The 12,552-nt window shown below is 36.8% G+C and overlaps 1 protein-coding gene across 1 annotated transcript in view; it reads left to right on the top strand.

Annotated features, from left to right (window-relative positions):
• SLC26A7 (solute carrier family 26 member 7) overlaps positions 1-12,552 on the top strand; it is a gene marked incomplete at both ends in the record, with an annotated part of 119,095 nt that overhangs the window by 101,977 nt on the left and 4,566 nt on the right. Inside the window, 3 exons of the mRNA XM_080693733.1 lie at positions 802-939; positions 6,333-6,381; positions 11,888-11,988. Coding sequence (XP_080549859.1) covers positions 802-939; positions 6,333-6,381; positions 11,888-11,988 — 288 coding nt within the window. The remainder of the gene's footprint in view (positions 1-801; positions 940-6,332; positions 6,382-11,887; positions 11,989-12,552) is intronic.

The raw sequence follows: 12,552 nt of genomic DNA, 5'->3' as shown, positions 1-12,552 counted from the left end.
CACATTTTTATTTTTTAAAAATATCTGTGGGCTGGGAGTGGTGGCGCACACTTTTAATTCCTGCACTTGGGAGGTGGAGACAGGAGGATTGCACAGGTTCGAAGCCAGCGCACTGGCTTAAGAGACCCTTTTTCCAAATAAAAACATATAAAAATAGGTCTGGGAGTGTAGCCTGGAAGTAGAAGGGTTTCCAGGAACCCCAGTACCACCAAAAAAAAAAAAAAAAAAAAAAAATTCTGTGGCATGCAGGACGTGATGGCACACACTTGTAACCTCAGTACTTGAGAGGCTGAGGCAGGAGGATCACTGGTTAAAGACAGCCTTGACCACTTAGCAAGGCCTTCTGCAACTTAGTGAGACCCTGTTTCCAAATAAGGAATAAAATTGGACTCGGAGTTTATCTCAGATTCAATCTTCGATGACACAAAAAATATTGGTAGGAAGTAAGTTAATTTTAATTGATAGACCTTATGAAAGAGGTATTTTTGGGGAACAGATCTTCATGGCAGCTCTTAGACATTCTAGGATATTGTATTTTCAAAACCCAGTAAGTAGAAATAAGGACGATTATCTGAAAAGCTGCAGACTTTTTTGTTGGTTAGTAATGTTTCTTAATATAGAGAAATTGCATATTTTTCCCAAGAAGTGTGTATATTGAGATCTCTAAATAAATTTTATTATTTAAAAATTTAAGAGATTGCTTCTATAGTTGAGCAACATTTGAACATAAACTCATTGGATAGAGTTATTCTCTTTTGTTTAATTCAGAGTTATGAGTTTATGCCTTTTCTCCATTAAAAGGAAACTTTACAGCAGGTGAAAATCATCTCAATTAACAATCCACTTGTTTTCCTGAATGCGAAGAAATTTCATACTGATTTAATGAATGTAATGCAAAAGGAAAATGCCAGCAACCAGCCATTTGATGATATAAGCAAGGTAGGAAAAGTAGTTTCATGATTAGAATCTCCTACAGGTAACTGTATGTCATGACACTAGAAATGGTCTCCTTTAAATAACTATATATTATTAGTATTAAATTTTAGTATTAAAATTGTCAAGATGGTGATCAAGCAGAGCATAAAACAAACTGGGGGATTCTTCTAAGTATTAATAGACCTTTTCCCTCAATAAAACCTAATATTATACTTCTCATTTAGCTCTTATAGTTCACTCTTAGGTAATTGCTTTCTTGTTCATTCATTTATTTAATACATGTGTAATGTTCAGCAGATACTAGAACCCCATGGAAAATAAGTAAAACAAGTCACTTGGTTCAAAGGACTTTTTATCAAGGTCCTAACCAGAAAAAAGTATCATATATTTTTCCTAAAGAGGTAATCTCAGAGATACATAAATTTCTGCCATCATCTTAATGACTTTATTATATAATTTAGCCTTATCTCCATAATTAATGTCCACTATCAGAGGTATTGAATCAAATGTACATCCCTGTGATTTAATGTGAATAAGCTATCCTCCATCAATTGACTTCTCTGCAGTACTCAGGCCTGGACTTTGGAGCCAAGCTCCCTGGTCTTGTCACTTATTAGCCATTTAACCCTAACAGAGTTGCTGAACCTTTGTGCTTCAGGCTCCTCATCGGTAATCAAGATAATTATATTATTTCATATGTGCAAAGCACTGAGGAATGGTGCTTGGCTACTCAAAACCATGCTTATTTGATTAGTTTGGTTGACTGCCCTTTTCATGAAGATTTCCTTGACTATTGCAGATTGCAGATTTCTTCTTTCTCTTATGTTCTCCATCATGTGTTGTCTTTCAGTCACCCAGGTACACAGGGCATCTCATCCTTCTAATTTCTGGTATCTCTGGAACTGTTATGAAAGACATTCCTATTCCTCACCATTCTATATTTCTGACTGTAGGCCTCACACAGATCCATACCATAGAGCCCCTGCATACAAAATCAGATATGTAATTTTCAAGGGCCCAGTATAAAATGAAAATGTTGAGACCTTTTGTGTCAAGATGGTAACAGCAGATCATAAGCCAACTGGGGGATTCTTCTAAGTATGGGACCCTGCAGCAGTGCAGAGATTACAAATGCAAGATTCTAGCTTTGTTTATGTGTCGCCACAGCTATTTTAATTCCTCCTGTGCTCTTCAGGATTTCACTTTCAAGGAAATATTGGGAATTATCAGCAGTGGTTTTGGACGGAGATCTTGGTTTCTTAGTGAAGAAGGAGATATATTTCTAGTTATTCAAGTTGAGTACTAGTCCTATGTCTTTCACAAAGCCTTGCTATACCATACAGCAATATGTAGCTACATTATGATCTAGGTAAATTTTTGCAGACTGACATAAATTTACAACCATCATGCTTTTAACCTTTTAATTAACCTTTTAAAAACTTTAAAACCTAGCCGGGTGTGGTGGCGCACACTTGTAATCCCAGCATTTGGGAGGCTGAGACTAGAGGATCGTAGTTCGCGGACAGCCTCAGCTATTTAGTGAAGCCCTCTGCAACTCAGTGAGACCCTGTTTCAAAACAAAGAATAAAAAACCGGGGAAGGGATGTAGCTCGGAGGTCAAATGCCTCTGGGTTCCATCCCCAGACCCGCAAACAAAAACAAAAACAAAAAAACAAAAAACAAACTTTAAAAGCTTTTAATTAAGCTTTTAACCTTTTAAAAACATTGTTATCTTTTTTTCAAAATATAAATTTACTTCTTAAAAATAGGTACTTTTACCAGGTGTGATGGCACACACTTGTAATCCCAGTACTTGGGAGGCAGAGACAAGAAGATTGCAGATTCAAGCCCTGCCTCAACAACTTAGTGAGGCTCTTGGCATCGTACTGAGACCATGTTTCAAAATAAAAAATAAGCCAGGTGTGGTGGTGCATGCTTTTATTCCTTGCACTTGGGAGGCAGAGACAGAAGGATCCTGCAGAATCAAAGCCAGCCTATCTGGCTTGAGACCCTGTTTCCAAATAAAATATAAAAATAGGTCTGGGAGTGTAGCCCGGAGGTAGAAGGGTTTCCAGGAACCCCAGTACCACCAAAAATAAATAAATAAATAAATAAATAAATAAATAAATAAATAAATAAATGAATAAATAAAATAAAAAATAAACTTGGGCTAAGAAATGTAAGCTTGGATGTAGGATGCCCCTGGGTTCAATCCCCAGTACCAACACAAATAAATAAATAAATAAATCTATCCTTGTGAGCTTTGTATACCTTGTAGTGTACCAAAATAAATGTTTTTATCCTTTCCTGAGAGTTTGTAGTGTATCCTTTAGAGTATTTTCCCTTAAAACTAAGTTTATGACTTGTTTTCAGAGAATAAAAAATAAGTGTATGATTATTTTATAGTATATTCAGTCAGAAATAAACCTCATTAATGAAGTCTTCGGTGAGGAGGTATCTCTACTTGGGAGTTTGGAAATGTGATAATAAATGAAGGGCACTGAATCCAGGCTGTTGGTAGGTAATACACTCAAAGGGATATTTTACCTTGGAACTTCATGATAGTGAAGAGGTTGTATTAGGACTGATTTCCACAAAACAAGAACTATATTGTGTGTATTTATATGCCAAGAATTTCAAAAGGCACATCATGGATTAGCAATGCAACCTGGAAGCACTGCTCTCTGAGGAACTGAATATAGACTTTCACATAGAATGGTCAAATGGACAGCCCAGCATTGCATGGATACTCTCTGGGGCATCTCATTTTATTCTTGTAAACACTGTTTAGAAAATCTACTTCTTGTTTTAAGACCTATGCATTTATGCCAAAGTTATTTTTAGAATAGTCTTTACCAGCTTACTCTACAGTGGCTCCTTTCTTTCTTTGGCACCCAGCGCAGTGGTCTACATTCTCTGCCTTCAACATGAATAATTTGCTAGTGCTCGGGTCTTCTCTGGAAGCTCCTTTTTTTTTTTTTTTTTTTTTTGGTACTGGGGATTAAACCCAGGGCATTTTACTTCTAAGCCATACCTTCAGCCTTATTTTATTCTTTATTTTGAAGCAGGATCTCACTAAGTTGCAGAGGGCCTCACCAGGTGCTGAGGCTGGCTGCAAACCTATGATCCTTCTGTCTCAGCCTCCAAGTACTGGGATTACAAATGTGTGCCACCACGTGGGGCTGGGAAGCTGCATTTTTACCAGACAGTGGTGATGAAAGGACCATTTAAAACATCCCAAGGCAGATGAATCATTTTCTGAAATGAATAAAAGATCTACATCCTACCTGTCAGTAAATATCTCTCTGAATGAGCAAATGTAGAAAATCTCATGAAGCTATGTGTGAGATGAATTCCTACACATTATTGTACAGCCTACAGATACTTCCATAATAATATTAATCACCATTTTGTAGCTTTAGTATGGAAAATAAATTTAGATCTGTTGTATATCTACAATTTTCTTTTGTTCAGATGTGGTATATTCATTAAAACCTACTTCATTTTTTAAACAGTTTTATTCATGTTTACAAAAAAATTGAGAAGATAGTATAGATTCTATATAACCCACACCATACCTGGGATCCTTTATTATTATTACCATCTTGTATTAATGTTGTGACATACTTGTTACAACTACCAAAACAATATTGAAATAATTAACTAAAGTCTATGCTCTATTCATATCTTCTTAGATTACCTAATAACCTCTTTCTATTCTAGCATTCCATACAAGACACCATATTACACTTAGTCATCATGCTTCTTCTGAATCTTCTTGCCTATGACAGTTTCCCAAACTTTTGCTTTTAAAATCCTTGAAAATTTTGAGAAATATTGGTCATCTATTTTATAGAATGTCTGTCTATTAGAATTTGTCTTGTATTTTTTTCTTATGATAAACCTGAGATTTGAGTTTTTTTACTAGGAAAACTAGAGAAAGAAAGGACCATTTTCACTACAATGAATCAAGGGCACATATGTCAACATGATTTATTATGATTGATGTTAACCTTGATCACCTGAAAGAGGTAGTGCTTGCCTAGTTTCTCTTCTGTAGATTTGCTACATTTTCACCCTACACTCAATTTTGTGGAAGGAAGTCATTGTGTGTAGCTCACACATAAGGAATTTGGAGTTATGATCCGATCCACCTCTTTGAAGGTGGAGTACCTGTGTAAATTGTTTGAAATTCTTTTGTACAGAAGGTTCCAGACAAGGTATTTCTAAGAGAAGGCAAAGGAAATTCATACTTATTGAATGTCTCTCAGGGATCAGTTGCTTTAATTAGGCTAGCTTTATCATTACCAGGCACACTATGTAAGGTAAGTGGTACTACCTGACTACTACAGAAACGAAAGTTTGAGAACTAGAAATGTGAAATAACCTGGTGGGAACCGTGCACCCAAAACCATCAGAGTAATGCATTGTAGGTAAGATGTATCATGGGGTATCAAAGAGAGAAAATAGAGGTTCTCTATTCTGCCTGAGAAAAGAAAAACTGATTCAATGAGAGAACTAGCATAAGGCAATGGTTCGGAGCATGACGTTTATAAGTGGAAAGACATCAGCTTTGATTCTAGCCCAGTTTAACTGGATTTGTGACTTTAGCCAAGTTTTATAACTTTTCTAATCTTTGAATCTCTTCGGGAAAATGAGATTAGTAGCTTAATAGTGTTGTTTTGAGGATTTAATAATAAATGTCATAACTTTGGTATATAGTAATTACTCAAAAATAGCAATTGGTATCATCATCATCACTAATAAAACAACAATAATACATTATTTGAGAAATAGACAGCATGTGATCTCATTAAAGGCTTCAGATATTTTCAGAGAAATTTACCTGAAGGACACAGGGCCATTTTGATTCTCATTATAGCATCCCCATACATCAGGACCATCAGGCATTTCTGTGCTGCTGACATTTGTGTAATATGAAATACCTGATCAGCATCTCCCCTTCTGAAAATTCCATGTCAGTGAGGTTAATTTCTAACTTTGTGTGCTATGTGAAAAACACATGCAGATTTTAATTTCTGATTCAAAATCAAGCCAAACTGAAAATAAACTTTCATACAGAATGGCCAAATGCACAGCCAGCATTGCATGGATACTCTCTTGGGGATTTCATCTCCTTGTACAGGAGATGTTCTAAACAAGACAGCCTAACTCAATAACACGCATTATCTACTGGGTTAATGTATACTTAGAAGCCATTGTAATTTGATCATTTCAAAGTTCATTGTTTACAGCACCTTGAAAACTAGGCTCCTGAAGGACATTCGTTGGAGACAAGTTTTAGTAATTCACTATGGAGGAGAGTTATGTGCTTTTTTTTTGTGGACAGCAATACATTTTTATAATATTTATCTTTACATTTGCTTTTCTTTCAGTGTGAACAAAACATGCTGCTCAATTCTCTGTCCAATGGCAACTGCAATGGTGAGTCAGCTCAAAGGGACAAGCGAGCTGAGTGCTGACTCGAGTTTAAAACAGAGAATGAAATTGTCAATTCTCCCCTCTTCTTCCCTCTGTGGTCCTGGTCCTCCTCCCTCTCTCATCTTCCTCTGTCCTCTAACAACCCATTCCTTCTCAGTGTAGTCAGACATCAGCTTCTCTGCTCTTTTTTCACTTCTCATGGAAAATTTGTGTTTTCTTGCCTGTGAAATCAAAGAACTGATAGAATACTGATATGGTGCTTGTTTAATGATAACTCCTTGAATGGTATATACTCTCCTGTGAAACTAAAACTGTTTCAGGGAGTTCTCATCTCTTCCTTCCTGCACCGATCTCATTTCCCACAGCGTAGTAACTCTTGACAAAGTCACTTCTCTGTGTTCTGCTGAAACTCAGACACCCGGTGGCCCTGTTAGATTGGCAGAGTAGTTGATGAGGATATTTCTCCTGCCATCCTGCTGTTCTTCCACGTGTGTGTGTGTGTGTGTGTGTGTGGTGTGTTACTAGAGATTGAACCCAGGGACATTCTACCTCTGAGCCACACCCCCAGCACTATTCTATTTTTTATTTGGAAGCATGATCTCTCTAAGTTGCTAAGTTGCTGAGGATGACCTTGAACCTGTGATTCTCCTGTTTCAGACTCCCAGGGACTGGGAATAAAGGCATGCACCACCACTCTTGGCTTCCTCGTCCCTTCTTCTAGCACTCCAGAATGTCTTCAGTCCCTTCTCTCTCTCTTGCTCAGTCACACATCTGGAATTCACCTTTCTGTGCTTTAAGTATCAAGGTTAAAGTTAAGTCTCTTGTGCTTGACTTCATTTCTCAATTTTACCCATTAAATCCCAGTGATGTGTTGTATATTCAAGGATGAAGAAAGAGCCAGGAGTGATGGCCCATGCCTGTAATCCCAGTATTTGGCAGGCTGAGACAGGAGGATCAAAGGTTCAGCCTCAGTAATATAGTGAGACCTACATTTAAGAAAACTAGTAAGACCCTGTTTCAAAACAAAAAATAAAGTATAGCTCAAAGATAAACTGCCCCTGGTTCCTTCTCAGCCCGCCCTCCCCCCCCAACATGGAGAGGATGAATAAAGTAGACATGGTTTGTGGATTATGGACTGTTGAAGTCTAAACAAGCTCTCACCCTGTCATCCTATTCTTACTTACCAAATCAACAACTCAGGTGTATAAACTTTCTATTGCTGTTGCAATAATTATCACAATATTGGTGGCTTAAACAGTACAGATTTATTATCTTATAGTTTTGGCTAACAGAAGTCTGATATGATTCCTATAGGTAAAAAAAAAAATCAAGGTTTTGATAGATTTGTCTGTATTCCTTTTAGAGGCTCTAGATAAGAATCTATTTTCCTGCCCTTTCCAAGTGCTAGAGACCATTTTCATTCCTTGGCATACGCTCCACCTCTATTTTTAGGTTAGCTCTGGGGTGTCTTTGAATCTCTCTCTGACCTTTGTCACCACATCTTCTCTGACCTTGAGCCTCCTGCATCCTTGCAAATATAATTGGTCCACCTGGACAACCTAGGATTATCTCTCCATCACAACATCCTTACTATAATCAAATCTGCCGAGTTCCTTTTGCCATGTAAGGTAACCTGTTCACAGGCACTGAGCGTTACAACGTGGGCATCTGGCATCTGTGGGGACAGAAGGCATTGTTCTATCTGCCACACCAGCTCCTGTGTTTCTTTACCACTTTCAGCAATCTTCTCCAAACCTCAAACCACTTAGTTACTAAACTGACCAGGGGCCCTGTTTGATGTGAGTTTATTGAAGGCAAGAGCTATCCTTTCTCTTGTTCACCATTTTTTACTTAATTTCTTAGGATGGTACTTAGAATATGCCCTTGATGCATCTACATTAACTGACTGCTGAATGAATGAGTGAGTGAATGAATGAAATACTCAATAATATATGCACATTTTTCCAAAGATAGTGTTGTTGTTTGTTCTGTTTCTTGTCCCCTTACTTCTCGAGAAAATTAGAGACACAAATCTGCTTCTCAATAGTTAATTGATATCCTTAGAAAATACTTACTTTTAAAAAATTATGAGTGACTCACAGGCTGTCAAGAATCTTTTGAAGTATATGAAAAGCACTTCTAAATTATGCAACTATGAATACTTTTTAATTAAAGGAGTTAATGAATATTCCACAGGAAGGAGCTGGCTTCCACAGTCTGGAGTTAATTGCCCACCCACACCTGATGGTTAATTTCTTCCTGAAATGTTGTTTTTTTGTAGATAAAGCCCATCATTTACCACATTCCACATGGGTATGGATTAGTTGTCTCCTTTGCACATGCTCAGAGCTTACCTCCTTTTGCTTGAGGCAGGATATTAGCTGTGCATTCACTTGCTTTTTCTTAGGATGATGTGATTTTTATTGCACTAGTTGATTTACTTAGAATCTTAGAACACAAGGTTATATCCATAAAATCAGCACAATGGCAGAGCTGAGAGGATACTGTTTAAAAAAAAAACACTTATTTGGGGGAAGATTTCAAAAGTATTTATTGTAGCTAAATTTTCATTTGAGTAAATTGGTAACTTCACTATGAAGATGTCTTTTTTATTTAAAAGTATCTACAACTAATGGCATGAGTCTTTTTCTTTGCTTTATTTTATTTTGTTTTGATTGGAGTAGCATGAAAATATATACATATTTAGATTAAAATAATAGCAAAGAGGAAACTCAGATGTAAAAATAGAAGACAAAGAAAGCAGTGGCATGAAGTGTTTGAGACAATGGAAAGGGGAGTTTTTATTTCATTACCGATAAAACTCAAAAACACATTTTTAGAGTTGATAATCCATCACTGCTTAGTTTATTAAATACTTTTAAGACAATAAGGATAATATTTGTACAATTTAGAAATAAAATAAATGTGGTAAGATGTAAAGGAAAAAACTTGTTTCTTAAGATATTTTAGTATCTTTTTATCACCATTTTTTATTATTTAGGTAGTTATTAATCTGTGTGTATGTGTGTGTGTGTGTGTGTGTGTGTGTGTGTGTGTGTGTGTGTGTGTTACTTGGGATGGGAACCAGGGGCATACTTACTAAATGTTTTTGTATATAACTTTGTAGGAAAAGATTTAATTCCATTATATATAATTCCATATATATTCATATATGCATATGAATATATATACCATATATAATTCTATATATTCCATATGTAACTCCATATATAATTCCATATATATTATTCTATTATATATATATATACATATATAAACACATATATCATATCCTATGGATCTTTGATGTTTTTTACTTACTTGATGCTTAATTGTTAGAGGCTTTTATACTCTAAAATTTAATGGACTGTTTCTAAATTGTTTAAAAATAAATTTGACTCAATCAACATTCCACTGTTGAGTAGACTGATTATTCTTTGCTTAGAGCAAATATTTTTCTTTTCCTGAACCTTAATCTTCTCGTATCTGATAATAAGCCAGGGGCATATGATACCCAAGAGTATAAATGAGTACCTGCATTAGTAGAGGTAAGTTATGTCTAATTAGACAAATGGTGAATGATAGCAACTCTGAATGGTCACCAGATGAGCTAAGTTGTGGTTGTGTGGTTGTTTTCAGTTTTGTCTGAGGCTCTAATTGACATGTTAGGTCAATGGAAGGATAGCCCAATGCTGTACTAACTGCCTCATCCCCTTCCCAGGGGAGAAATGGAAACAGAAGGCACTACCGCAGTGCCTGGCATGTAGTTGGCCCTCAATACATGTTGGTTGAATGGGAGCAGGAGGAGTCTGAGATCTTAAGCTGTCATTAGTGTTTAATTAAAGCTGTCCATATGGTTGGCATACTTAGATCTCTGCATCATTTCTTCCAAGGCTGCTTTCTGCATGAAGCTTTCCCCGATCATTCCAGTGAGACTTTCTCTCTCTCTCTCTTTTTGTTTATAAATTCTCACTTTTTTTCATAAGTCACTTAGGTGCCAATTCTATCCTTGACACTCGAGGATATTATAAGCTCTTTGAAGAAAAGAGCAGGATCTCACTCATATTTGTTAATACCCACCACATTTAAAAAATGTTCTCACCATACTACATAATTTGTAGTTATTAATCAATTAAAAATATGAAATAGATCTAAAGGTCAACTTTGAAAATAAATCACATACCTGAATACCACTTTTCAAACACATTAGAAATTACCTTATAACATTTCTCATTTCTAAGTTATTGTCACATAAAATTTTTATGTCTATCTTATATTTTCTGCTCACCTGTTTTTAACATTAAGCAACAGGATTTTTTTAAATGTACTCTTTCCCTCATTTTTTCTCTAGATTGAGAAATATCCATATTCCCTTTTTTGTAGCCATAAGGGGAAAATCTTAGCATTTTTTTTTTTTTTTTTTTTTTTTTTTGGTGGTACTGGGGTTCCTGGAAGCCCTTCTACCTCCGGGCTACACTCCCAGACCTATTTTTACATTTTCATTTGGAAACAGGGTCTCCTAAGCCAGCGTGCGCGGCTGGCTTCGAACCTGCGCGATCCTCCTGTCTCTGCCTCCCAAGCGCGGGGATTACAAGCGTGCGCCACCACGCCCGGCAAATCTTAGCATTTTTAATGACAAATTAATAATTCATTTTTTTCAGAGAAGTTCATTACAACTCATATATTAAAAAAGGATGTCATGAACTTCTGAATAAAATATTCTTGTTCGTCAGGTATATTCAGAGGCATATTTTCTGTGAACCAAATGAAGCTTAACTTTCCGGGCCTGTCACATGCAGTCCTTCTAGGCTGAGGAATAAGTCCTCTTAGTGGATCTTTGCTTTAAAATGTGAGTCAAAAATTGTGTATTCTTTGGGCATCACAAAGCATGTCCGTACCTCTGGGAAGACCCAGTAAAGAAACAGTGTGATATTGTGGAAAGTACACAATTCAGAATATCTAGAGGCCTAGATTGTATTCTGATTAGCATTCACTTGCTGGATATCCTTTCAAAACCATTTAAATTTGCTGAGCCTCACTTTGTCTATCTGTAAAACAATGATGGTAATTAAACTATCCTGTCTTCCTCTCTGAATTACATGATAATCACACTGTTTGAATAATAAAAAACAGAGAAGCCAGGCTTGGTGGTGCAAGCTTGTAATCCCAGTGTTTGGGAGGCTAAAACAGGAGGATCACACAGGTTCAAAGCCAGCCTCAGCTACTTAGTGAGACCCTGTTTCCAAATAAAGTATAAAATAGGTTTGGGAGTATAGCCCGGAGGTAGAAAAGACCCTGGGTTCCACCCTCAGTACCCCTCCCCCGCACACACAGTTAGAAAAAAAACAGAGTTCACAAATAATTAGTAATTAATAAAATAAAGCCTAAGAAATGTTCAAAATTATTATTTTTAAACATGAGGCTACCATTGTCTTGACCACATTCAACAAAATCAGCAGCAGAATCCTCTATGAATTTTCCCTAACTCAAGTTTCTGTTCCTCCTGCAGAAGAAGCTTCCCAGCCCTGCCCCCACAACAAGTTTGCTTTAGTCCTGGACTGTGGCGGTGTGACCTTTTTTGACTATTCTGGAATCTCCATGCTTGTTGAGGTATTTAGACATTTTATGATCACACTGATTATTTTTCTTCTCTTCAGTAACAGGTTAATTTTTTAATTGGTTGATATTAGTTATACAGAATGATGGGTTTCTGTGGCCTGTTAATACATGAATATAACATTATTTGAGTAACAGGGTTTCATCAGCCACTCTCTCAGCTCCAGGCCTCGATTCCCTTTTCTCTCAAAGGATGAAACACATTTGCCTCTTGCCATGCAGTCCCAGCAGGTTTTTAGATTTACATGTGTATGAGGGTCAGTGAGGGGTAGATACAGGACATGGGCACCATATAGAGCTTCTAGAAAGTAAAGTCCCCTCCAGGACACAGGCTGCAAGAACGAGTGGCCTTGCTGATTGATGATACTGTGTTCTCTCACATGATTCTTGGGGTGCTTTTAGCCAACACCATTCCTGGTCTCTCAAATGATGCCCTGAATGGGGGATTCTCTCTATTCTTATGGGGATTGGTTTATCTATCTAGCCAATGATCTCCATGGAGTCTCTCTGGTCCAGGTCTGCAAACACTAAAACTCCAGTCTTTTTTTTAAAAATACT

This window comes from Muscardinus avellanarius, assembly GCF_963383645.1.
Source record: "Muscardinus avellanarius genome assembly, chromosome: 4".
NCBI lineage: Eukaryota > Metazoa > Chordata > Mammalia > Rodentia > Gliridae > Muscardinus > Muscardinus avellanarius.
Note: the sequence above shows the minus strand (reverse complement) of the source record. Positions and strands in the feature narration are given on the sequence as shown.